The 27,550-nt window shown below is 39.6% G+C and overlaps 1 protein-coding gene across 2 annotated transcripts in view; it reads right to left on the bottom strand.

Moving 5' to 3' along the window:
* The window catches only part of LOC115433144 (interleukin-1 receptor accessory protein-like 1), a 610,367-nt gene that overhangs the window by 14,787 nt on the left and 568,030 nt on the right, over positions 1–27,550 (bottom strand). For both annotated transcript variants that reach the window (XM_030154412.1, XM_030154420.1), the window contains exons 8-9: positions 11,187–11,332; positions 5,355–5,501 (exon numbers count right to left, since the gene is read on the bottom strand). In XM_030154412.1, coding sequence (XP_030010272.1) covers positions 5,355–5,501; positions 11,187–11,332 — 293 coding nt within the window. The remainder of the gene's footprint in view (positions 1–5,354; positions 5,502–11,186; positions 11,333–27,550) is intronic.

Raw genomic sequence — 27,550 nt, 5'->3', positions numbered from 1 at the left:
GTCACTCTCACATTCACACTTATAGGACTTAATTGACCTACTAGTGCATGTCTTTGGATGGTGGGAGTACCTGGAGCGAACTCAGAGAACATGTGAACTCCACACAGAAAGGTTCCTGATGTTGGAATCAAACTCAGGACCTTCTTGCTGTGACAGTGCTAATCACACAATCAAACTCTGCAGATTTAACTAAAAAGCTCAGACTTGGCAAAACAAGTCTCTCAACTTCACCAAAAGATGCCACTGACAACGACAGAACCTTTATTTATTCTGTGATCTGCACTTTCTTATAAATATTGCCACCTCTGCTACTGCATGACATGTACACTTTATTTATTCCCAAAACAAAGTGATAAAAATAGCGGCTGTACGTAGCTGGAGCGATCAATTCTCAATGCGGCCTCTCATTTCTGTAAACTTTACTAATCTCTTTTCGCTCCTGGGGCTGTGACTGTCAACAAGCCGCCGTTGCTCAGAGTCCGGGGGGTAATCTTGATATTTAGAGAGCCAAAACCACTTTTACATGACGTGCAATTAATTTGACTCATTTAACAACTGGCAATTCATCTTCCCACTTTGGGGACTTGTAAAAATAATGGATGCGTGACCTCCTAATCATTTAGTGCTGCAAACTTTGATCTTCTATTCTGCTTCATTGTGACATAAATGTCCCTCTGGTTCTCTCTTGGTATCATCCGCCTTGAAATGAGGGCTGTGTAGGCAGATCAAGGACCATCTCAGTGGAGGTGATTCACTTGTCTGTAGTGAGAGAGCGGCAGGGGTGAATCTGGAAGGCGGACTGACCCTTTTCATACATCCTTGCTTAGACCGCTGAGGTGTATATGAGAACTCGACACACCTCCGAAAACCACATCCAGCACTCCTGCGTCCCACACAGTGGCTGCACAGCGGGAGGGGAGATGCTACTGGTAATAAATTCATGTGCATACAGAGCCCACAGTTACATTGTGAACTCTTGAACTGCTGGTAGAGAGCGCCAAGAGAGTTGGAGGCGTAATCTCTGCGATATCTCTGGGCTCCATTACATTTAATGGAGAGTAGATTGGAACGTAACACACATACTTAACTCTGATGCTACAAAAGCACATGGGGTGGACTGCTAATGAGTAGCAAAGCACCCCCCCCCTCTCCAATGCTACTGTTTTGTTTTCCTTTATTTAATTTAGCCATGAGAGTATGGCTTTGCATCAGGCTGTTGTGAGATACAGTAATTGAATTATGTTTAAAAATTCAGTTTGTGCTTGGTGTTTCGTTTGCCTACAGCATCTTTTTTGGGGGCTTTGTTCATCATAGTCGCAGTTTTTACAAGAAATACGCTGCAACATGAAAGACGACGCGAGACTGGTGTAAAGAAACACACAATAACTAAGAGTCTCAGGGCGGAGATGTTTGGTTAAAATCACGTTACAGATCTGTCTCTGATTCTTTAATTATATCACTTTGAAAGCAGAAAATCCCACTTGACCCCGTGCGTACAAACGAGCTAAATTGTGAAGTTTACCTCTGCGTCTTATATATGCAAATTATACAAGATGCATTACAGTAGCTGCGTGTGAAAACTATTAACGGTCGCCGCCGCCAAACTACGCTGGGCACAGACGGAGCCTCATAATTCCACGTGCTGACAACGCTGACATTCGTATTTATGGCAGATTGTTGATGAGTTCCCACCTCCTTGACAAGCTTGCTCGGCTGTTGTCATTATGAAGCCTATTATTGATTCCACTGACACCCACACAAAGTGACAACGGAGTGGTCTTTAACTAAATTGCACCGCTGACAAATAGCTGACAGTCCGTCCCATTGTTACGTAAAGCTTACAATTTTGCATGTGGCAGAAGAGGGAGGCAGGCGTTCAATTAGTTGTTTCGAGTGGCTACAATGAGCACTTTCTTGGCAGCGTGTGAAGAGTTATGCTGTTGGGAGAAAAAAAAAAAAAAAAACCTCACTGCATCTGAGACACTGGCTTAAGGGCTTTATTGATGAAAAATGTGTGTGCACAACTTTCACTTGCATGCAGCTATACTCTATGTCAGTGCAGTGGTTACCATAGAGATGGGATCTCAGTTAACCATCTGCTGCCACTGCTTAGCGACTGTTTCTCTGCGCTCACCTGGCAACCATTTGGCTCCCGATGTGCTGCTTAAACCTTCACTACTCGCTTACTGAGGGGAGCAGCGATTAGCTTATCAGAGTCCGACCCCTGGCCCAGCTGCCACGGTGTGTCCTTGAATAATGTACCTGACCTACCAGAGTTAAGGAATTTTCAGCTACTCTTTCAGTTTTATATGGTTGTAAGACTGTCATATGACTACAGTTGACTCTAGTTTGAGGAATCAACTAGTTTTGTTTTTTTTTTTTTATTATTAAAAGGTCCCATAGTTCCCATAGTCTGTATTTAACTGACTACTTTTTTGTCACTTTAGCGCTTCCTGCATTATGTAACGTAAAGACATTAACATGTTTAAACCCTTTTCAATGTGTCGATGGATTGTACCTTTACCCATAAAGACCCAAATGTACACCAGTGACTAAAACCATCTACTGATCTAAACTGTTTAATACCTGTTAATCCACTAATTCTATTAAAACATGTAAATAATTGATGTAAAAGGCCGTTTTTCATCTATTCATGGTCATCACATGTTCTTTGTATGACTTTCTCTCAGGTTTTACCAAAAGATTTAAAGTTAAGACTCAAAATTAATCCCTGGGTAGGCAGGGTATTAGTGAGCAGGAGGGGCAAACTGCGTTTTTTATTCATTTGTACTTTTTTTTTTTTGGTCATTCTATTCCATAACCCATAAAGACATCCACTGGTGACTAAAACCATCTACAGATCTAAACTGTTTAATACCTATTAGTCCACTAATTCTATCAATACATGTAAATAATTGGTGTAAAATTCAGTTTATCGTCTGTTCATGTTCATCAGATATGACCTATTTGAACATTAAGAGGCTCCGTAGTGAACGTGGAAACACCGTCATCAGTAAAACCCACAGAGTTGGATCAATGACGGTGGACGGACACACTTTGTTCATGTTCAGTTAAGGATAGATTTTACTGAAAAAGTCACTTTTTCTTCAGTTTTCTCTGTTTTTGATATAATAACCTTCAAATGTAATCTCAGCATGATGAATAAAGTGCATGATCAGTGAATTAAACATAGGAAAATACCTGATTTTCACTGAAAAAATGCAAAATATAGAAAATAATATTATGATAAACGGTGATAAACCACTTGACAAAGAAAAAATAATTTGGGAACTGCCACAAAAGTCGTACTGGGTCTTTATGGGATTAAAACATGGGGGTTGTCCTTTGTTTTGTTTGTTGCATTCACAAACCGTTGACACTACCGATTCCTTCCCGATCTCCACATCACACTACTTAGCTTTGTTGTTGTCATTTTAAGTAAATGAACTACTCTCTGATTCGTATTTCTGTGTGTTTTCTCCCCTGTTGTTGTCAACTTCTAACAGTCACTAGCTACCATTGCTTTAGAATTGGGGGTTAGCTAACATCAACAAATTACCCACTTCCAGGAAAATACAGACTCTGACATAAATTTCATGAAGCTACAAACCCTGTGACTGTAACGGACTAGTGTCACTTATAGAAAACCGAAGCACTGTCCGACTACGCTACCTCACCTACAGTACTCTGCCATTGGAACTGTGCGAGGGGTGCAGATGTGAGTGCGTGCACGGCCATGAACATGGGCGTGCCAGAGGTGGCAGTGAAGTGATCTAATCGACCGCGGCGTGGAGGAAAGTATCAGGGGTCTCCTGAGAGCTCCGGAGGCAGCGTGCTGTGTCTTATTGAACCTGATCCCCTTATACTGGAGAACAAATTGAAAATCTGTTTCTCTCCACAAGCGCTCACTCGGGGTGGCACAATTAAAGGAGACAATTGCTGTTTGGCATTAAGTTCAAGGCCCGACATTTTTTCTTCCCGTTTTTAACACAACTGCCTCTGGGCCATCCATTACTGCAAAGCTCTGCTTCCCGGGGCCGGAAGCCCAACGCAGCCAGAGGTAACGACTTTCACTGAAATGTCTGATGTCGCAGCCGTCACAGTTAAAGGAAGGCGCTATAGAATACTTTTTACCTTTTAATACTCATAACTCTCTCGCCGTCTTTCTTTCTGCAACGTACAAACCCTCAGCCTCTCTGAACTAATCTCATTCCCCCAGAATTCATTGCAGAGCTGGTACTTGAGAGACTCATTACGGGGGAATCAAATTAAAACTTGCTCCTTGTCTCAGTTTGATGCATTCTTAAGCCAAGACTCATCTACCAGGCCCAATCAAAGTAGGCTTTTTTCTTTTACTACGGCTGATGGGGCCTCAGAGTTAATGTTTTCGTCTGGAGCAGGAGTTGTGTTTTGACTCTTTTTACTCTGCGTGTGATCATGAAACGAGCTTTGACTGTTCATTCATTCAAAAGCTTAATCTACTGCTCCTCCATACATCTGCTTATTCTAAGTATTTTCTAGTTTTTTGCATAGTTGTACGTGAGTGTTATTTGAGTCTGCCAACCTGAATATCCTCGACACCTTTCAACTTTGTCAAAATATTCCCATTATTTTTGTTTGGTTGCTTAGCCACTAGAATTCTAATGCGAAATGAACATTACAAATGTCTCCTGAAATACAAAATGCATCGCCAGAAGCTGTTGTTTTCACAGCGTTTCGGGGGCCCGAGTCTGCGTTTTTCTTTTTAAGCCAGTCTTGGAAGCTTCGCCTGTTGAAGGCTCTGAAACACAGCGAGAGGCAACCGTTTGAAGATCTGAACTTCATTACCCAGAAGTCATGCATTGTGGTGTCACACAGCGTGAGCATTTTTTTTCCAAGCCTGGCTTGTGATTACTGCTTGCTTGTGATTACTTTATACGAGGATGCAAATGTGACAAGAAAGGCAACATCACAAAGATTGGCAAGCTGTTTGTTGCTGCTTAGGAGAGTTTACAGAATATTTTGCATATCATTTTTGATTTGGTGCTTCTAGTGGGTTAAGAAAATTCCTTGAAACTGACAACAGTTAGAAACAACGGGAGGCTCTTTTCTGTGTCACTTAGACTGATAAAACGGGGGTGTATTTGCATAAAAACGGTGCCACATGTAGCTTTAAGATAAGAAAAATAGTTCAGGTGTATTCTGAATAAAAATACACATGTGGTGCCTAGTTGAAAAGTACCAATGCCGCTCAGGGGACGGACTCAAATCCCATTGCAGTCGGCCAAACGGAGCAGTGAAAGATGCTCTAAAACTGTCGAACAAACTGGAGGATCATAGATAGACACAGATATATGTACTTGATCACATCTTACCTCCATCTATGTCTTCGCTGCCAAAGTGGTTCCTGTAAAAAAGCATGAGCTCGATCCTGTAGCACTTGTAGAGAGTCACCAGGAAGATCAGCAGCATCAGGATGGCCCCCAGACCCCCGGCCAGCTCCACAGTGTACATGAGCTCCGCTAAGATGGCCGCCACGAACAGGGGAAAGGAAGCAAAGAAAGAGAAAGAGAAAGAGAAAGAGAAAGAGAGAACACAAGACATTATTTCACCAAGAACACTGTTCTTCAATTGTTCCCTCTGGATAAAAGACCCTCTACTGTGAAGGGTATAATCTGTATTCACTCCTGGGTCACATGACTCTGCATTAGTCACAGGTATTTATCGACTCCAGCTCCAGTTGGCCGTAATGGAAAACAACAGCTGGGTGCAACCGCTATTTTTCAACCCTATTCCAACACGGTGCTATAAATGAATGGATGAATGGAACTTTCAAGACGTCTCAGCTGATTATTAACACGCGTTACAGATCCCAGTAGATCTACAAATGCACAAGACATTCAGTAACAGGCAGAACATTGGCAAAACTGCACTTATGTTTCTTAAGATATTTCAGGTTGTTCATGTTTGTTCAAGTTATTTACATTTTTTATTTGCAGCCCAATACAATGTCATGTAATAACATACCATAGTAACCTGTAAATAATGTTAAAATGGACAAAAGTGTAAGAAACGTGACCAGAGATAAACTAAAGAAGTAACAAGAAAATTAACAAATATGAACAAAACACTTGTTTATTGTAACGTGTCAGATGCAACGTTGGTATTAACAATAAGGTGGATGAGAATTCAACTATTATTTGATTTTTTTTTTTTTTTTTTAAATTTTACAGCTCATTTGTGATGTTGAACAACATAAAAGCTGAAAGGAAAACACATTGGCTGGCAGTGGGAAGTGAGTGAACTCTATTCTTTAAAAACACCCAGACTTGGGCCAAATTTTGATGTAAAAACTGTATTAATTAGTGTATTTTTAGTATTGACTTGACTAAGTTTACGTTTTTCTTATTTAATCAACCACTAGAACGAATGCTTCTGGTTTTCCTGGAAGAACATCAAACGAAACAAAATCAAACCTTATGCAAGAACCGTATGTGATAACAGATTTGCTCTTCAATGTATCATGTAAAAATCAACCTTTTTTAATCTGTCTGACAAAAAAAAGAAAAGGAATCTTGGTATTTTCAGGAGACCGTATGAACCTGATCGGATGATGTGTTGAGTTCATTTGGTTTGACATCAACAACAGAACACTTCTTGACGTGTTATAATTAGGGACTTAATTATGCTAATTTACAGTTGTCACAGATACACGCCCCGTATCATGTTTGCACCTGAAGTTACAAGCATTTACCGAACACATTTTCATTAAGTATATGACCACGTTCTTGCATAACCCTAGCATCTAATTTGCTTTACCATCTTTACATTTTCTACAGTTAATTGCAGTGTGTCCAAGTAATATGAAACAACACTCCCAAGATGCAACACTTTCTAATTTTAATGGGATTTTTAGATCCTCTTGTAGCTATGATTCTGTGAAATCGCATGCATTCTCTCAAATTTGACAAAACCTCGAAGACTAAAGCTCTTTCTTCTCCTGTGGCGCCGTTTTTCTATTTCACATCCCAATTTTCCTTCCAGTCTTCTGCACACTGAGGCCAGCCTGCCTCCAAAGCCGCCTCATCATCAGATAACGACTGAGCAAAATCGAACCATAATGTAGAACAACAGTACCTGTGGAAGAAATAAACACATGATCGCAACTAGAGCTGCCTGAACAGTGTTTGAGAAAATTCCTGTTTCTCTGATTCTATGCTGTGAAATGACTTTGCATTGCCTCTGGAGCTGTTAGAATAATGCTTTTATGCATCTAATGCATGTGATTATTGTGGCTGAATTGCATCCAAATGACACATAACTGGCATTAAAGAACAACCGCTTCTATACCTGTCACCCAACGCCTCCGTGCTTGATTGGATAATAAAAAACTCACACTGAGGCAACCGGCGCAACAATAGCATGTGACAGATCCGACTGGCACACTTATGAAGATCGGTTACACGTGTGTGCTGCTGCAGAGAGGAAAAGCTCTTGGCTGTTAGCGAGAGAGGCTGTTCATCACCAGATCGAAGCGGGCTGCTCTCCTCGCCATCCGTCATCGCTGTGGCCTGACGTGAACTCATGAAAAGCATCACTGGAAGGTAAATTCTTGGAAGCGCTCGACTTTAAGATTGATATATCTGTTTCCACTACAGGTTCTTTCTAATCTCATATTTTCCTTTTGAGGAAGGTCTGCAAGACAAAAACGTTCAGTCAAGTCACCAGGAAGGCGATACTTTACACTCCTGGACTCTGGACTCCATTAGGCTTCATGGTCTAGTAATTTGCCTTGAGAACCCGGTCATTTCCTTTGTCTTTTCATGATCTTGTCTCTTTGTCAAGGTTTTTTTTTCTTTGTAACATTGTTTTCAGTTGGATGTCACTCTCTTTGGCAGTTCAACATTCGCTCTTGGCTACGCCTCACAAAATCTGGGTGGTCAGCCTTCATTGGCTGACTAATGGACAACAGTAAAAAGGCTGGACTCTCTGCAGTGCTGCACACACATAAACATGGACGGAGTGGACTTGCATGCATCACCATCCATCACGACGTACATTTAACCTCGTTGGAGTGCGCGGCGCCCATCCCACTGCAGCGGCCATCAGGCTGACAGCTCCCGTGATGAAGGATGATGTTCTGGAAGCTAACGAGCGTGGCCCACGCCGCTTCATCACGCCTGTCCGGGGCTGCGACCTTCAGCCAAACTCGCCGACAGACATACATGCAAACAAGCGAGCAAACAAACCCAGGCGACGTGGACGCGGTTTCCTGTTCTCACTCATCTCGGCCAGCAGAGCGTCCTGAATTTATTGACAGGTGCTGTGGCTAACAAGCAACAGCCAGATGCAAACAACTCCACTGTCCTCTCCACCTCCACCCCACCCTCCCGCCTCACCACACACTGCTTCTCCACTCATATCTGGACAGTGTAACGAGCCAGCTGCTCCTCGAGCGGCAGAGATTGCAGTGGAGGAGGCCAATTCTTCTCTGCCTGGCATCCATATTGTAGCGCCGCTGCAGTGGGACAGATTAAGACAAATTAGCTCCTGACGACTCGAAGGCTGAATTTGATGGAGCCACATGGCATTGTGCGATTCATCACCCTTCCCTCTCTCCTTATTTCTGCATCTCTCTCTGCTGTTCGAGGGAGGGAGAAGAAGGAAAAAAAAAAAAGAGGGAAAAAGACAGAGTGGGAAGAACGGTGAAAAGTGTCTGAGCTGAATCTGCCGCTTCACAAATCAAGAATCCTTTCAAATATGGTACAAACAGCTATTTATTAATCACAACTAATAATTTCTGGGAAGTATAAAAGCTTCTTTTCTGGGAAATGAGTTTAAAAATCATTTCTATTCATGAGAAAAATAATGTCATTTTTAAAAGACTGATTTAACTTTGTCTTAATAACATATTCCAGCTAATACTGAGCTACATTTCACCCTTAAAGACCTAAACAACCACCGCTGAACAAAAGCATCAACTGATCTAAATGGTTTAATAACTTCAGAAGCACTAATCCTATCAATACATGTAAATAATTCAGCTTTTCACAGCATCAGATATATCTTTTTTCGATATTCAGAGGCTCCATAAGTGAACATGGAAACACCATCACCCTCTGCAACGTTGATTCACCAGTAAAACCCATGGAGTTGGATCAGTGACAGTGGATGAAGACACTTGGTTTATGTTCAATTAATGATATATTTTGTGGAAAGAAAAAAAAAAAATCACTTTTTTACTTTTTAACATCAACATGAACAGTACATTAAAAATGCAGGATCTGTAGCAATGTTTGTTTGTGTATAACTCCTGTCCTGATCTCCCATCAGATAATATCCATACATTAATAATATAAATAAATCCAACCATTAGGGGGAATTGATCTAAGGTTCAAAACCCTCTTAGATCAAAACTGTCAAGCAATTCGTGGCCCCAGTACAATAATATTGGAGGTCAAATTGCTGAACAGGACAGGGTTAAAAAATAAATAAATAAATAAATAAATAATAATAATGTAAAGTACAGGATTCTCATTCATTCACTGCAAAAATAGTTGTAGGTCTTTAAGGGTTAACAAATAAAAACCTAAAACTAAACCTAATAACCTAAATAGTTTGTATAGAATCACAGCAGAGGATCCAGATTCTTTTCTTTATTTCCAGATTGGAAAAGCATCCACAACTTCTTATTTTGTTTTTTAATTGCATGGAATAAGCACAACTTACTTAAATGTTAGTATCTGGCACTCTTCTTCAGCGGCTTTTATTCTAGTTTTATTCTAGTTACGAGTAAACAAGTAAACAGCATATGCCTTTGGACAGTTTGGTTATATCTGAAAAAAAAGTGGCTTCTTTCTAGTAGAGCTGTTTTGCAGTCTGCTGTTGCTGTAAAAAACTTAATCTACGTATGTTTCTGCAAATTAATTTGGTCAGGAGGACTCACAATCACAACTTCTCTGCCAGAGGAAGTTGTGAGGAAGTGGAAATGAGGACGCATTTCCACGCTAACGTGAGTGAAGTGGAGACATATTCTGATTGATGCTGCTTCATTCAAAGAGTCAGCGTGTGTGTGCTTTTGCGTGCCACAAAGACGGGCAAACGGGGAGGGAATAAAGACGCGCTCACACTGAGACGACCAAATTCATTTGCAGTGTTGTGTGTTTGTCTCGCAGCTTCAAGGGACAAGTGAGGGGAACTCTGACGCATTTTGAGTGGTGGTGTCAACACCACGCTGCCCCCGTGCCGTGCCGCTCCAGCACGGCATGAGTGCAGCAAATAAAACACTCGTAGGCTCGCAATCCAGCCAGGACCGGGCTAATCTGCTCTGGTTTATTCTGAGATTCGACTGTGCAGCGTAAACCCTTCTAATAGAGCAAATGGAGGAGAACTGGGCTGCCATCAAAGCTGAAGCCAAAGCTGAGAGCTTAAAAGAGAGGAAGAATATCTTACTATGTAAATGTATTCAACGCTGACAACTTTAAGGCTGCTGAGACCCCCCCAGCATTGCTGAAATATAAAAAAACAAAAATCAAACTTATATAACGATGCGGGAACATGTGCGTCTCTATCAAATATCGTCATGGCATCGACTTTCAAACAGTCATCCTCGGTGAGAAGAAATCAGAGACAGAAATCATAAATGTTTGCTCAAATAAAAAGACGGGGATGGAGGGGAGGCAACAGTAGCTGGTGATGAAAGATGAGAAAATATGTCAGTGAAAGTTCAGCGATCAAAGGCAGATTTGTGTGTGTGTGTGTGTGTGTGTTGGGGTGGGGGGGGGGTCATTGCCAGACAGTCAAACAGCTTGTCTGATATCCCAGCACCGAAGGCTGCCTCGCTCCCTCTCTCACTTCAGCTTTTTCTTTTCCCTGCAAAACTAATACTTCCTCAGGCTGAGGTGGATGAATAGACTTTCTGCACTATCTACCATACTGTCCCATTTTTTCCCCTCCCTGAGGCTAGAAACAACTGGTCAATTCCCAGAATCCCGCCAGTTGTTCTTCTTTGTAGTCAGTAAATTGCTGCAAGAGATGCACTCTATTGTCACAGTGAAGGCCTGTGGTATTAAATGTGTTTTTCACCTCCAAAGCTGTAACGTGTCATTATGAAACATCAAGGCTTCCACTCCATTCTGCTAGATTAACGGTTAAAAGATATCGGATTACAAATGACTCGGCGGCCTCCGTATATGTGTTGTTCTCACCTTTCTTGGCGAGCTGGATGTTGGCCTGTCGGCGGCCGTTGCTGTTCTCCACGTAGCATGAGTAGTTCCCAAAGTCGCCCTCCTCCAAAGAGTCAATGGTCAGAGAGATGGACACCTCCTGCTCCCCAAGGTGCTTTCGGATTGTCCTGCAGAGCAAAGGAAAAAGAGGGAGGATGAGTTAAAGGAAAAGTAGTTTTATTGCTACGAAGCCACAGAGATAATTTAGTGGAATTAATTCTCAAGGTTAATGTTACTGCGATGATAAACAGCTTCTTACTTCCCCATGCAGCAAAAAAACAGCTGTATACAGTGTGTGGAACTCACCAGAGACAGGCACAAATACAAAAAAAAAGAAAAGTGCTGGAATGCAGACTCCTGTCACTGCAAGATTTGGGGTTTTGAGAGGAAATGGCATCACAGTGTCAATCTGTGATAACATCCTGACCACTGACAGGTGAAGAGGTGATACTGTGAATCATTTAGTTCCAATGGTACCTTCTAGTGGGTGGGATCTATTATACAGCGAGGGAACATTCAGTCCTTGAAGCTGATGTGTTGGAGGCTGCAAAATGGGCAGAGAAAAGATCTGACTAACAAAGGCCATAAACTGATGGTTAGATAAGTGGGTCAGAGCAGGTCTTGTTGAGGCCCATTCATGCTCACTGTACATATGATACAGGAATAGGTACGCCTGTTTCAAACACTGTCAATCGTCACTGCCTTTATTATACTTGCACGCATCCACTGTGTTGGAATGAGTGTTCGTCAATCAATCCACCAGAGGGCGCCACTTTTAAGAAACTTGGCAAATACCAAGAAGAAGAGTAAAGGATTTTTGAGAGAAAAACAAGAAAATCAACAATAACAAACATGTCAACTGCACATCCTGCTCAGATTCTATCCATATAGAGGAGATCAACTTTAAATATATTAAAGTTGTAAGGAATCTACAAGTATCATGTAAGTATCTTGAGGAGCAAAGTGTTCTCTTTTTTGGAAATCATATATGGTCACCCCAGTATTATTTAGATCAAAACAATCGACAGCTGGATAGGCTCTCAGCTGTGAAAGAAACTCAAAGTAGGCAAACAAATGGACTCTTGAAATCACTTCTGATCGCTAGAAAGGTATTCCTTAACGGTAAAGTCTCTGTACTTTGACATAATTTGTCCTAGTGAGGTTGCTGTAGCGAGTCGTAAAAGATGGCCGACAGATAAACGCTTCTATGCCTCACATCGTCCAGAGACTCAAATTGTCCCTTGACAAAGAGAAGAAGGAGGACAAGAAGAAGGAGAAGATGATGAAGAAGAAGGAGAAGGAGGAGAAAAAGAAGGAGAAGAAGAAAGAGGAGGAGGAGAAGGACAAGAAGAATGAGAAGTAGAAGAAAAAGGACAAGAAAAAGGATAAAAAAAAAGGAGGAGGAGTAGAAGAAGAAAAAGAAGACAAGGAAGAAGAAGTAGAAAAAAAGGAGAGGAAGTAGAAGAAGGAGGAGAAAAAAAAGCAGTCGGAGAAGGAGGAGGAGACTGGTCGACAGGTGACACTGTGGTAATAATGCACATTTTTGGCACTTCATCAGAATGTTATGGCTGATCTGTGTACAGTTTATGAATACAATAGTCATACAACTCTGAACAAACATAACCGTGAATACAAGAAGACACTGTACACTACATATATTAGGACAATGATTCAACACATTAGCTTATATTTAACCCTTTTCTACAGATTAAATAGAAAAATGCGAGCAATATATATGTTTTTCTGCCTAACAATGTATAAAATAAGTAAATAAATATATATATTTTGGCAACATATTTGATTAAAATCCAGCCTAAATCACAGCATTTACCAAACTAAATTCCCTTTTATACATCATTACTCCTACTATGAGAAAACAGATGGAAAGTAGCAGCTGTCGTGTCAGTTGGCTTAGAGTTTTTAGTGAATCGAAATTTTGTGACAAAGCTACCTTGTTTTTATTTTGCCATTTGTGTACGCCGACTGAAAAACACCGCATTCAGTCATTGTGATTCGGCACACAGACTGAGTCAGGGTTTGCTCTTCTGTTTATGTAGTAAAGTTTGCTTTCTGATGGTCTTTGAGTGAACTTAAGGACACCGTTATGCCGTTAATCAATGGCGATGTGGAGTATGCATGACGGTATCATTATTAAAGTCAATGACTCACCCTCACACATGAATTATACATCAATAATAGCCTCATTTTGCATATAATCCATAATGATGAACATAGTGAAAAATCCAAGTGCATGTCAACAACAGAATGTTCCAAATCTGTTTTTCCTGGTTCCTCTGTAGTTTAGTCCAATATTTACACTTCTTTCAAATCTCACCAAGTTGCTAGAAAAATAATATTCCACACTAGGCTGTAATTTTCCGTCTGCTGTTGGTAGAAATTGAAAAGCTTTTTGTTTTTTTACAGTTTTCCCATGCAAAAATTATTTGCCTGCTGTAGCTCAAAAACAAGCCAAGAGAAAAAAAAATCAAATAAGCTCTGAAAAACAGAAAAGAATGGCAAAGTCTGTAAGAAAAACTTTATCAGATTTACTGAAATAGTCTAAAGTATGATCTGGGGTGTGTGATCTAAAGTCACCTTTTAGATTTACGAGGCCGGTTAATTGAACGTGTGAGGAGTCTGAATCAGAGCAGCTCAGAGGCAAGAGTCGAGGGTAATCGCTTCATTTCCCCTGGTTCATTTACAGAAACACACAACAGTGTTTGTCTGGAATGGCACAGTCAGAGGAAACCCCTGACTGAAGTATGCATGCAGATGAGACGCGAGTCCACGTCTGTGATGTGTGTTGCTGATAAGAGGTTTCATTTTTTAAGCCAAAGGCAGGTGTTGAACTCAAAGTTTCTGTCGACGAACACAAATAATCAATTAATAAAGAAGGACTGACTTATAGATTCATGTCCGCTTTGTGCTTTTACCGACAAAACAAACATACGGGGAGAAAACTTCAAACATCTTCCCAAATAGGAAGTCCAGCCGCCTCATTTCACACACTCTGAGGTGTACATCAAAGTGTCCTCGGTGTGTAGAAAAGACAGTAACTGGGATGAGAAGAAAGACGTAAAACCGAAAAATTAGAACATCTGAGCGCCTGCAGGAGTGAAGCGCTAATGTTAAAAGCTACACTCACTGACTGCAGATGGTGAATAACAACGTTGGATCAGGTGTTTGGAATTTGTATACTGAAAAAGAATAAAAACAATATAAAAAGCTCTGCAAAACAATAACTCCAGGCTGCAGGCAGTCAAAAAGTCATAAGTACAGAGTATTGACTCTTTAATAAAATATGGATTTTCTGACAGAATATGTTTGCCCTAAGGAATTTTGAGTAGTGTCTACAATATGCATTGTAAAATCCATAAATCATGACCTTGGAATTGTTATTTTCCATCTGGGTGGAGTGCAATTTTCAGTCACAGAAGTGGCATTTCTTGGAGGGTAAACTCATGCACCACCACTTGCTTTACAAAATATCCAAAATGTGTCCATAATATCAAACCAAAGCTTATTTTAATTCCAAACTCTTAAATCATCTGACATTTAGGAGCTTTTTTTTTTTTTAAACTAAGGCCAAAGTATGTGACAAAGGTGCGAGGTGACAGTCCGTGACTGACAAGAAGTCGGCATCATATGAGTCATGACAGATTTCCCCCATGAAAAATACTCCATTGTTGACTCACAGAGGCTTTTGATGTTCATTGCTTGTGACACACTGGTATGAGGATAATAGTGTGACTGTCATGATGCACTACAGCGCCGACCTATCACATAATATTTTGCCACGAGGGTTTGCAGGAATACAATGGGAAAAAAAAGCTCTTTTGATGTTTTTGTTGGAGAATTTAGCTGTTGTTCCAGAACTCTACCCACATCTATCACATGGAAAAGACCAGGAGCCAATGTTTCATTATGACAATAAGACTTGGATGGTGACTTTTCTTTTCTTTTCTTTTTTTTTTTACACATATGGTAAAGCAGCTCAATTTAGTAGCGTAGAGCATTTCTATTATTTCTCACTTCAAGTTTAACAACCTATATCTGACATATACAAACAACTGGTAACTGGTTTCCAATCATGAAAAACTCAAAACACAAACATCCATGAATATAGTTAATAAAAACTAATAATCCTCTTAAGTTAGATAAAAAAATACAAGGTTTAAGTATTGAATAATGTGACCAATGGTGAAATTAAATCAGGTTTGTTTTCATTTCATACAAATTGCACAATAAGAAACCCTTAATAAACATTGGTTTTGTGAATTCTACTTTAAAATGTAAATAATGTAGCGTTTTTCTGTTTTTTTAATTGGAAATAGACTGTGTGAGCAACAGTGACCAATGGAGGAGAGTGAAAAAAAAGAGAAAAATTAAACATTATTCTCTTATTGATTCACAGTGGTTATGTTCTAAATGAAACATAAACACACCCACATGAATGGATGTGGCTTTTTCAACAGGTGGATCATGACCCAAATGTGGGCAATGAATTGTTTTTGGGAAAACAAAAAGCTTTTAAATGACTTTAAATGTTCCTGCTGCCTTAAATGCAATTTAATGACAGTTATGTGTGAACCAAAAGTAGCGCAAATATGACCCTGAATGAATTAAAAATGGATTTATAAACACTGATGATAAAAGAAGTAAAGTGTCAAACACTTTCTGTGCATGTTTTTTTTGGCCAGAGTTTCGTCTCTCAGACAGAACTGCACCTCATTAAGACCAAAGCAGTACGTAAGAAGATCAGAATGTACCCTCGTTGCTTTGTTTTATTAATTGTTCTGCCTAGGGAATGTCTTTGGTGAAGTACAAACATGCACTGCTCAAACAATGATGCTTAGAAATGTTTCCAAATTAGCCAAACTAAGGGGGAAAATAGAAAATGCAGACAGAAAATACACCACCACATACTGAGCCTGGTATTTTTTCTTCGGAAATTGTTACATATTTTTACCTTTTTCAGCTCCTATAAATTAAGAAACTTTCATAATACCTGAAACACTAAATGAAAATTAAAAACTAAGGACATTTAAAACTACAATAACTCTGTGAACAAAAACCCAAAAAGCCAGAGAACTATGGAAATGTCTTTTTTTCTTCCTCTTTAGATCAGAAAATTACAAATCAGCATGTTAGAGCCAACATCTGTTAAAAACTCGGAAAATAGCCTCGAGCCTTTGCCAGCTTTGTTCTACTTCTATAAAATCAACTCTCGACTGCAAAAAGATGATTTTTTTTCCTCTTTCAAAAGCACTAATGTATGAAGATGACTTTTAATAGTGTGCAAAAGAAGCATTTTACAGTCAAGATACATTTGTTTGGACATGCAAGGTTCAGAAGCAGTGACACAGCAAAATGAACTTGATATTAACTTGCTGCAGTGTGCGAAATTAATGCAGTTGTGCTGATATCATTAGTGTTCGTCCTAAGCCTCAGAATGAGTTAATGCTAATGAGTCTGATTTAAGTTAAAACAAACTTAGCAAGTTAGGGCCCAGTTAAAGCATTACTCAACAAAACAAAACTCTGATAACAACCAGCAAGTAAAAGGAAAACCCTTTATCGGGCAAGTGACTACTTTTGGTCATTTCCACATCCATTACAAGGCAGTGACAGCAACAGTTACAGTGAGGACAGTAAGTCAATCTCAGGTCCAATGTGGTCTACAGGGTCTGGAAGTAAGTAATGAACTACTATTTATATTGAATATTTATGCTTGATACAGAACATACTTTATATCCTGTGTTATTTAGACTGTATTGTTATTGTTGCATTTTCTTTAGCTTTTTATTACATTGTCGTATCTGTATCTCGTTTTTAAATAGTTTGTCAACTGTTTTATGTAATGTCCTGTTTTTAGATTCTGTATTTACTGGTGTTTACCTGCCCATGGACTGCAGATGTAAATGAGCTCTGATGCAGTCGTGTGATTGTACATTGCCCCTGTCAAATAAACACTAAAGTGATAATGTGTATGTTGACAGGTGTCTGGATCAGCCCTTATGTTGATGTAATACTTTAAAAGTAATGTTTTAATGCTCTAAAATACATGTCCTTTTCACTTTACATGTATATGTCTTGTATTTTTTTATATATACTTCTTTTTTATTATTATTCATTTTTTATTACGCCTCCCCGGAAGCAAGGGGTATTGTTTTTAGTTCAGTTTGTTTGCTTGTTAACATTCTAGCAGTAAAACTATTGGTTGAATTCATACCAAATTGGGTTTATAGATTGCCAGTGACCCAGAATAGATCTGATTAGATTTTGGGAAAAGTAGGGAAAGTTCAAATTTTTCAAGAATTTTTAAAATCATTTTTTTCCCATTTACATATAAGGGGCAAAATTTCAAATGTCTATAAAAACATAAGTTTTGCTTAAATTTACGTCAAACTTTGCACATATATAGAGGCTATTGATATGCTGACATCGGGACATGCATAGACATGATGACATCAGCTGGATCGACGCCAAAATAAGCTACAATATGTGTGAGAGGCAGGGTTTGTTGTGCCAGGCACCCCTTGTTTTTATGGGAATGGAACCAAATGTGGTAACTTCATTGACCTTCATTTTCTAAATGACAATAACAAATTTGAAAAATTTCACAAAACTAATAAATGCATGGGCGGCTGTGGCTCAGTGTATGGGCGGCTGTGGCTCAGTTGGTAGAATGGGTCGGTGGTTTGAATCCTGGCTCTGACTGTCCACATGTCGAAGTGTCCTTGGGCAAGACACTGAACCCTAAATTGCTCCCAGTAGGGCATGGCAGCAGCCGACCACTGATGTATGAACGTGTGTGTGAATGGGTGAATGTGAGGAATTGTAATGCGCTTTGGGCACCATTAAGGTGCAGAAAATGTGCTATATAAGTTCAGTCCATTTACCATTTACAAAACTAATAAAGCCTTGTTATTTCCTCCAGTAACACACTAAGGTTGAAATGTGGAATTTCAGAGTATTTCTGTGAGTGCCTGATAAAGGGTTAAAGAGCCAAACGCCTCCTGCTGCACCACTATACAAAAGCAGAGATGATACATGTGTACGTAATATTTTTTTAAGGTTACAAAACTGCAGCCATTTCACAACCCCCTGTTTAATGATGCATGGGGCTAATCGTGTGAAAAGGTATGAGTGCCACTTGGGCATTCATCAGCTGCCTGCCGTGGGCCATCTGAATACAAAAACTCATCTAATTCTTGTTGATCAATGAGCGGACTAAACAAAGCAGATTGTGAAGTGCCAGAGAGATAAAGACAAACTGCAATACAAGCAACGCTGCCATGGCAATATCTTGCATTAGCTTTACAAAGAGCTGCTAATAAATGGTATCCCACATAGAAAATAGCACATTTACCGAGAGGTACCGTCTATTGACCATGCACAATGAAAAACCATTAAAGGTAATCATTTTGTAGCTGCGTGAACAAGGTGCTTCATAAAAACTAATTATCAAGTCGTATTTTTAAAACTGCTGTTCTGAAGAGGAACAGGAGGGGGCAAAACAAACCAGACACAAATAATTTCCCAGCTTTCACTGAAGTGAAGGGGAAGATGATTTGACCTTTTCGCTTAATTCCTGTGAGGTTTGCTGACGCTCATCCTTCTCCATTGCGCCTCCCGTCAAGACACAGACACAAGGCTTCACAAGGTTGAGATATAGATCCATGCTGATGGCTTTTTAAAGAGGTGCCACCCATGTGTGACTCAACTTAGACTGGGCAGAAACACTGTAGGTGTTAGCAAAGAAGAGAAAAAAAATCAATTCTTATTTGGCGAGGACTTTTTTTTAGCCGCCTTATATCCATCATAGTTGTTGGGGAGAGTTCTGAGGGAGGAATGGGCGTACAGGTTCGGTTTCACATGCCCGAGACAGATAAATAGAAACTGGAGAACGTCTAAGTGTGTGTTACTGTGTGGATAAGAGTGATGATGATGAAGCAGGGGGGTGCACGTACGAGCACGCGCCCGGCAGCGTCGGCATGCGGAGTCGAGTCGAGGACGGCGGTAAACGGGCGCAGCGAGGCTGGACGGAGATGAAAGTGCACGAGGATCCTTGATGTTGCACAAAGCGAGGAGGCTGTCGCAGCGCAATGACTCACCGAGATGCACATGGAAATGCACGGGCGATACCGCGGAGTTCGACTTGTAATCTCAAGGTAATGGTTGAAAAAAAACCCCAAAACAAAACAAAAATGACAAAACCATCACAAATAAAATAAATAAAAAAAAAATGTCTGCACCATTATCAACAATAATCAGTCGTTACTACTGAGAGCTTCTCTATTAATTACTAAGAAAATGACAGTCTCCAGCCTCCCACAGCAAATCAATGTGAGGAGAAGGTTAAAAAGGTTTACTACATGAAAAAAAAAACAACCACTACTAAAAACAGACAAGTTTTCCACGACATGGAATTTCAGGGACAGGAAACATCTTTCGTTTTAGAAGGTGAACGTACTTTATGTCAGGGGGTGGGACGGCGCTAGCAATTGTGGGCCCCATGAAAACTAAACATTGTGGGCCCTTCATAAAATTGAAATTCAGTACCTTTTCAATTTATCGGAGCAAGGGGGGGTATGTTCGTGGGGGTGTGATCCGTAACTAACGTAACTAACCCTGGCGTGAAGTGAAAGTGAAACCTAACATGTTTTCAATGTCCAACTCCCGGATTCTATGCCTCTATTACACAGTTATACAGTGGATCTTACACAAAATTTTCACAACTTCTAACCCAGGGGTCACCAACCTTTTCTCTTCTGTGAGCTACTTTTACTTAATGAAGTTGCCGGAGGGCTACTCTAATTTAGCAACATTTATTTACATAGCTATTTTTCATACATATACATATTTTGTATCATACGTTTGTAACATTGTGCTCTTCATTTATTTTATTTATTTATATATCTTTGTTTTAACATTTACAATACTTAAAAAGTGTTAATATGAAACTATTATTTTACTTTAATTAAGAAAATCAAAAGTAGAAAAAAATAAATACAAGCATTTGCATGCTGTATTCCTAAATATTTTAATACTATGTCAAAAATTATGAAACGGAACAATCCTGCATATTTTTATAGAATTACTAAAAATAAACAATACACACCTGTATGTGCATTTTTAATACTTTGAAACTGTGAAAAGGAACGTTGTCACTCACACAATAAAACTTCACCAGCATGTGCTGCTGTATTTCTGAAGGATTTGACCTTTTCTAAATTCACATATGTTGTCAAAAGATATTAATTAAAACCAGAACTTTGCGCACATAAATCCACCATCCCCGTCACTTCTACAGTCATCACACTGGAGTCAAACGCAGAGGCACCTGTTCAGGTCCGACTCCAGCTGTCTGAGCGCATGCGCAGATAGTGTACATATGTTTGCGCTTGTCCAGGATGTGACCCACTTTACTGATGTCTCTGTGGAAGCGCTGGCCTTGGTCAGTTTAGTGAACATGGACTGTTGTTTTTGGACTTTAGTTTTCAGCTCTTTTACCTTCTCTTCACGGAGGCTGATTCCCACTGGAGAATCTCCAGAAAAGTTGCTGTGAACTTTGGTGAAGTTCCGCTCCACGTTGCATCTTTTACTGACTTCCAGAACGTGCCACAGATCAGACACACACACACACACACACACACACACACACACACACACACACACACACACACTCGTCTTTCACATTTGTCAAACAGAAGTCCGTGCCTCATCGTTGGTGAAAATAACTCCCTGACTACATTCAGCCCACATCGTTGCGGGGCTAAACCCACTACCTGCCTTGCATCTGGCTCATCCTGGGCCCCGCCCCTCTCCAATGACAGACAGCAAACCAGCGCTAAAGTTTGATTGACAGCTAGTTGACCGTGTCATCTCGGGAGGGGGACACTTGTAATTTTGATTGAGTGGAAATTTAGACCTGTTCTACCAAATGACGAATCAACTTTGTGTTCTCATATTAGTGACCCTTGGCGAACCACCGGTAGACCGCGAGCAACGTGTTGGAGAACCCTGAACTAGTTCTATTTTTAGAACAGACCTGCGGGCGACTCGTGTGATCCCTGCGGGCGACCTGGTGCCCGCGGGCACCGTGTTGGTGAGCCCTGTTCTAACCTGTATCTACTGGACCCCCTCCATTGACCACAAATGCCCCCCCACAAATGCTAGGCCCCGTGAATTTGTCACGTTTACCTTTATGGCGCCCCAGGTCAGGGTGTCAAACATGTGGCCCATAGGCCAAAAGCGTCCTGCCAAACGTTCCAATCCTACCTGTGCAATGACATTTGCTAAATGCAAAAGTTCCACTGAAGATATTAAGTCATGGATGTCGAATTCATTTTAGTTCAGCGGCCACATTCAAACCAATATGATCTCGAGGAAAAGAATAGCATAATAACCTAGAAATAATGACTCCAAATTTTCTTCTTGGTTTAACCCAGAAAGACCCAGCACTACTTCCCAAATTAGCAAATTTTTCTCCATTTTTAACCTTTCATAACCAATTTATAGCCATTTATTCTAATACTGTCCCCTGTATTTTGCATTTTTGAAAATCTTCTGTATTCCTGTATTTTTCTGTATTTAATAAATTCACTGATTGTGTAGTTGATCAGAGTAAAGTCAAAGGTTATTATGGAGTCTAGGTCTCAAATCAGAGCTGTTTTTGTGGAAGAAGGGGAACTACACAATATTAATGATGTTCTGCTCCTACAGATACTTGATAGGTTGAGATACGGTTGTTCTTTAGATGATTTTTGAATGAACAGTAAGACCTGGAGATACTCCGACCCATCACAATTTCTCCTTTGTCAAAGTTGTTCAGATCCATAATCTTTTCTGTTTTGCTGTTTCTAACACTGTTTGCCGCGTAATACATCCCACCCACTGACAGGTCCTGTTGTAATGAAATAATCAACATTAATACTGCTTTTTCTGTCAGTGGACATGACATTATGGCTGATCGGTGGATATATAAAACAATAAGTGATGAACTGCCCTTTAATTCATCTGTACATAAATCTATTAAGTGTAGATGCAAATTGCTGCAATTTATTGTGAGACTCAACTTGATAAAATGGAGTAAACTACTTCAATATTGAAGATCAATTTTTTTCCCCATACATAATCTGTTCCGAAGTCTGCTTCCTATTACAAAATGTAACAGTTTAATAGCAAATATGATCAAACACCCCACTTAAAGATTTAACTTAAATAGAGTCTTGCAATTATCTCATGAACTTTTTTAGGCTACACTTATACTCTAATTTGATGTTTTCTACTTAATACTAACTCATTTGGTTCTGTTGAAGCAGAGGTCGCGTTAACTGAAAATATTCTGTCATTGACAGATTTTTTTTTTTTTTTTTTTAAATGACGGAAAATTCTGAAGGCCGTCCGTCTTTTTGACAGATTAAAATACTGAGGGTAATCTACCAAAGAAATTTTTCACACAACACTGTGAACAGAACCTGTTCGCAGGATCGCTGGTCTGTCTCTCTCTTAACAAGGCATCAAACATTCAGTAACGGCATCCTACCTGTATATAACCCAACAGCGCCACTGTTCACAACTATGCTGAGTACAATAGTGGTATTTCAGTCACATGACTCACCGTTAGTTCACCTGTAATAGACCCCCTGTCCAGTTAGTGCCAGTGTGCATATTAATCTGTCAGTGTCAAGTCTTGTGTTGTTGTTTAGATGACTTTAGCCAAAATTAGATGCTACTTTGCAAACTGTGAAGACAGCTCAGTCTCCTTAGTTCTTTTAAAAAGCCCAGTAAATGGCATTGATAAACACGGTGAAAAAAGAGGGACTGACGCGGTGAAAGATGATGGACAAGCAAGGAATACGCCAGTTCTTACGGCATTTGGTGTGCTATATGTACGCATTTTCTACTTTTCATGTGCTACTTGATGGCATGTCAATTTGTGCTCAGATCTCTGGTTCACATAACCGGAACCCTAACCCTCAGTGCATGGTATTTGACACTGGGTAAACATACACAAGGAAAGCTTAGAATGTCTACAGATAACACACCAATTAAAAGTGGCGTATATAATTGTGTGAGTCGTGATATCAAGTTGGTTTATCAGCCAGCAGCAACTACAGCTGCTGCATCATTGAGATGTTTTTGAACATTAAATACTACTAAATATATCTCATTATCATTAAAAAATAAAAATTTTAAATGACGGATAATATGTTTTGACGGGATTTTTACGACCCTGTCCGTCAAAATGACTGACAATAAAAATGTCTAGCGCAACCTCAGTGTTGAAGAGTATTTGGATTGTTTCTATTTGTATGATTTATGTCTGTACCCCCCCACCCCCATCCCGGCCTCAATGTGACACCTCAACTCCTGAACTGTACGCCGTTGTCACACGTTCGCCTCATTTCTAAGCGTCTTCTACCTGACAAAACCGTTGATCCCCAGCGTCTGAGTCTCTCCTGACTGCACCTCAAAGGTAGACGTGCACTAGATCAGAGCTGATTCGCAACAAAAGACTTGAAATCCAAACTTGTATTAGATGACAGATCACCCAGCAGGCATCAGACAATCTAACGTGGTATCACAGCTTTGCAACAGACAGTGGGAGGACAGTTTCAGATTTCACTGTCTGGTCAAACTTGATATTGTTCTGACTAAACTACTATTATAAAACAACAGTGTAATGGTGTGTGATTTCATAAACACCCTGGCTATGTCTCACTGCAGAGCGACGTCCTGCTGCACTGCTAAATGTACGATATTTTTAGAGGTTTTGGTGGCGGCCAGCCTCAGAGGGTTTGTAATGGCAGACTGGGAATAGCCCAGAACACAGTCATGGGAATTCATTTGTCCGCCAGCGTAGAAACCATAAACGCATCCTGAAGCACATGAAGGAAGTAGGTTTCTAGAGTATGTGTAAAGTAAGGCTTCCAAAAAGCTAACTTTTTCAGCACAAGACCCACATGAGAAAAGTATCGCCTCTGTGGGACCCAAATGTAAAAAAGTACATTATCTTTGTTTTTACTGTCAAAATAATGTTGAGTAAATAGACTTTGCTACCTGATGTACATAAGGGACTGACAAGTTAGCAACTCATCAAGAGACACAAAACAATACAAGCAGATGACTTATTTAACCCTTTAATCCCTGACTTGTCTGTGGTGAGTGTTCTTAATGTATAATTTATTTTAAATATTCATAAAATTCAAACATTTGCTCAATAGAAAACATTTCAAAACGTGCTGATAGAATAGAGCATGCTCAGTGCATCCCCCACTGTCTGTGAGTAGAGCAGTGAGTGAATCCGACTCACTCTAAAAATACATGGTTTGGCCTTTTCTTTTAAAACCCAGTTTTCCTTGTTTTTTGTTTTGTGGTGATTTTCCTTATTTTTTTTACTATCTTTTTACAAAGTTTGGACCTTTTTGGAGTTAAACCAGGTGACAAAAAGTAGCTGGACTAAAAAAAAAAAAAACAGCCCCAAAACAGAAACTACACTGCCAAAATTCAAATACAGTGCGTTAGAGTTCATGATCCACATCCTAAATCTCTTATTGATGTACATTCTGAGTGTCTTTTTTAGTAAAAATCTGTAAAACTTCTATTCCTCTCTTTGTCTTTTTCTGTTATTCCACCCTATTTTGACCCTAAAGCACACAGTGAAACAAAACCACTAAAGAAAAGGAACACAAGCACATACTCACAGCAACTTTTATGACACTGAAACAGATGCAAATTCACAGCAGAAATAATGTCTCAGGGGTTAAAGGGTTAATATTCTTTTATTATATTTGTGGTTTTACTGTGGCTGTTTTCTGTCTAAAAGCAGAGCTAAGCTAACAAAGCTATAATGTAAACTATCAGCTGATGCAACACATGAAGACTGTAAGAAACAGGGTTATTTTGAGTGACTGTCAAAATGACTGAGTTTTAGTTTGAGGGAGAAAACTATGATACTGTAGCATTCATTCATTAAATATTGAGCTTCATATTTTATTCAGTGAATGATACAGTCTGTGGATACATGGTGTTGATTTGTTGCTGGTTTTGGTAGTATTAAGAGTGTTCTGGAAACATGGAAAATGCAGGTTAATTCAGTGTTTTTTGCAACTTCTTCAATGCTAAACACTGACTGCCAACTGTATTTGGCTGAGTTTTAACAGTCGATAACAGATATTGCTCCTTTGCATTAATGGAAGAAACAAACACGCTACTGTTGCAAACTGAAAGGAACAGCATTGATTCTCAGGTACAGTGGGTCTGTGTCGTCTTTCTCTGAACTGGATTCTGATCCTGGTGGCTCAAACATATACAGTTGTGGAAGTTCATTAAAGATGCTCAGCGGTGCATCCATTTTTTTTTAGGTTGTAATGGTATTTGGCTGCTCCGTTCGTGTTAACAGAAAATACAGATTAGCTTTTCATGAATTTTAAACTGAATTTCACAGATTTGGCCTTAAAAAAAAAAAAAAACTGTACTGTTGTTATGTTGTATCCTGTGTCCTACTCCGTTAAGACTAATTTTACTATTCACTCCACAACAGTGTTTTTCTGTGTTGGGTCAAACTCAGAACACATTTTTGCAGCTTTACATAAGAAGAATGTCTGGACTGCTCTTTCTGACCCGTTGCTCTGTAACTCTGACCGCTGAGAAAGAGGATAAGTGGAAAATAACCTTGCTGAGAATTCCCTGTGTTTGTCAAAGTAAAGGTCAGCTGGTATGTGGTGAAATACAGCAGGGATGAAAAGAACCTATACAGTCTCTATATATTTCTATTTGGAACATGCTGGACTGAGGCTTTCTAAAAAGGGCCACTTGGACAAAAGGTAAGTATAATAGTTGTTATATGAACATGGACATAACACATAATATCCTCCTGACACCCAGGAAAGTTAAAGTTTCAGCCTTTTTTTTAACATTAATTATTGAAAACAGCATGATGTAACAGTTTTTTCCACACATTTTTTATATGGAATGTCCTTTGTAGTGGACAGGATTAATTTTTTTTTTAAGTAAAACTGTGGAACTCTTATCCCCTACAGAGGACAAAAGGCATTGTTAGGTCTCAGGAGGATATCTTGGCCCTGAAAAAAATATGTAACACGATTTTCCAAACTATCTTGTAACCTGCATTTATACAGGGGTTGGACAAAATAATGGAAACACCTTCACCTCAAGATGATAATGCCCCAATCCATACAGCTAGAATTGTTAAAGAATGGCATGAGGAACATTCTAATGAAGTTGAGCATCTCGTATGGCCGGCACAGTCCCCAGACCTCAACATTATTGAGCATTTATGGTCAGTTTTAGAGATTCAAGTAAGACGTCGATTTCCACCGCCATCGTCTCTAAAAGAGTTGGAGGGTATTCTACCTGAAGAATGGCTTAAAATTCCTTTGGAAACAATTCACAAGTTGTATGAATCAATACCTCGGAGAATTGAGGCTGTAATTGCCGCAAAAGGCGGACCTACACCATATTAAATTATATTTTGTTGATTTTTTAAGGTGTTTCCATTATTTTGTCCATCCCCTGTACATTTGTATTTATAGATTCTTTTCACTCATTTTTCTGGTTTGCATTAAATTTTCCTCCTCGTCTTAAACCAACTTAACCACTGTTTCGTTTTATTTTCATAATGCCTTCCAAAGCAAGTCCTTCACACGATTTTTAGAACACCAGTCAACAACAACAACAACAACAATAATACTATAAAAATCCTACAATAACAACAATATTCCCCCAAGCCTTGGGTGTGCTATGTGCTAATGCTAATCGCTAATGCTAATAACAACAAACATCTTCTTCTTGATCGCCAATTTTTGTCAAATCTGAGAAAATAACCACAATACTAATGTTATCTTCGCTTTATTTTTGGGTCAAATACACAATAAGTGGAGTCCACTCACAAATAACACTGACTTTCCCCACATATGCTGCTGCAAACATGCTAAAATCACTTTTGGAGTGCATTTTGCCTTTGTTTTGCATTGGAGTGTTTCAGGCTTTTCTTCAAAATTTCAACACCTGGATTGGTCCAAAATACGAACTACAGAGAGCAAAAACCTTCAAATACTTTGTCATTACTTTGCAGAAACACACACACACACACACACACACACACACACACACACACATACACACTAAGCTCTCCACAATCACAAACTAACTTTTATATATTTACTTCTTTTGAAATGTGCTCAGTTAATGTCTGGATCTTGAATGTATCCGGGATTTGGCAGAAACATTACTACTGTTCTGTTTGGCACTCACAGCTGGCAGCAGCGTCACCTGGCAGCTGAAACCACGAGTGAGTCTCTAATCTATGAAAGAGGC

This window comes from Sphaeramia orbicularis, chromosome 2, assembly GCF_902148855.1.
Source record: "Sphaeramia orbicularis chromosome 2, fSphaOr1.1, whole genome shotgun sequence".
Taxonomy (NCBI): Eukaryota; Metazoa; Chordata; class Actinopteri; order Kurtiformes; family Apogonidae; genus Sphaeramia; species Sphaeramia orbicularis.
This window is presented reverse-complemented; position numbering and strand designations above follow the sequence as displayed.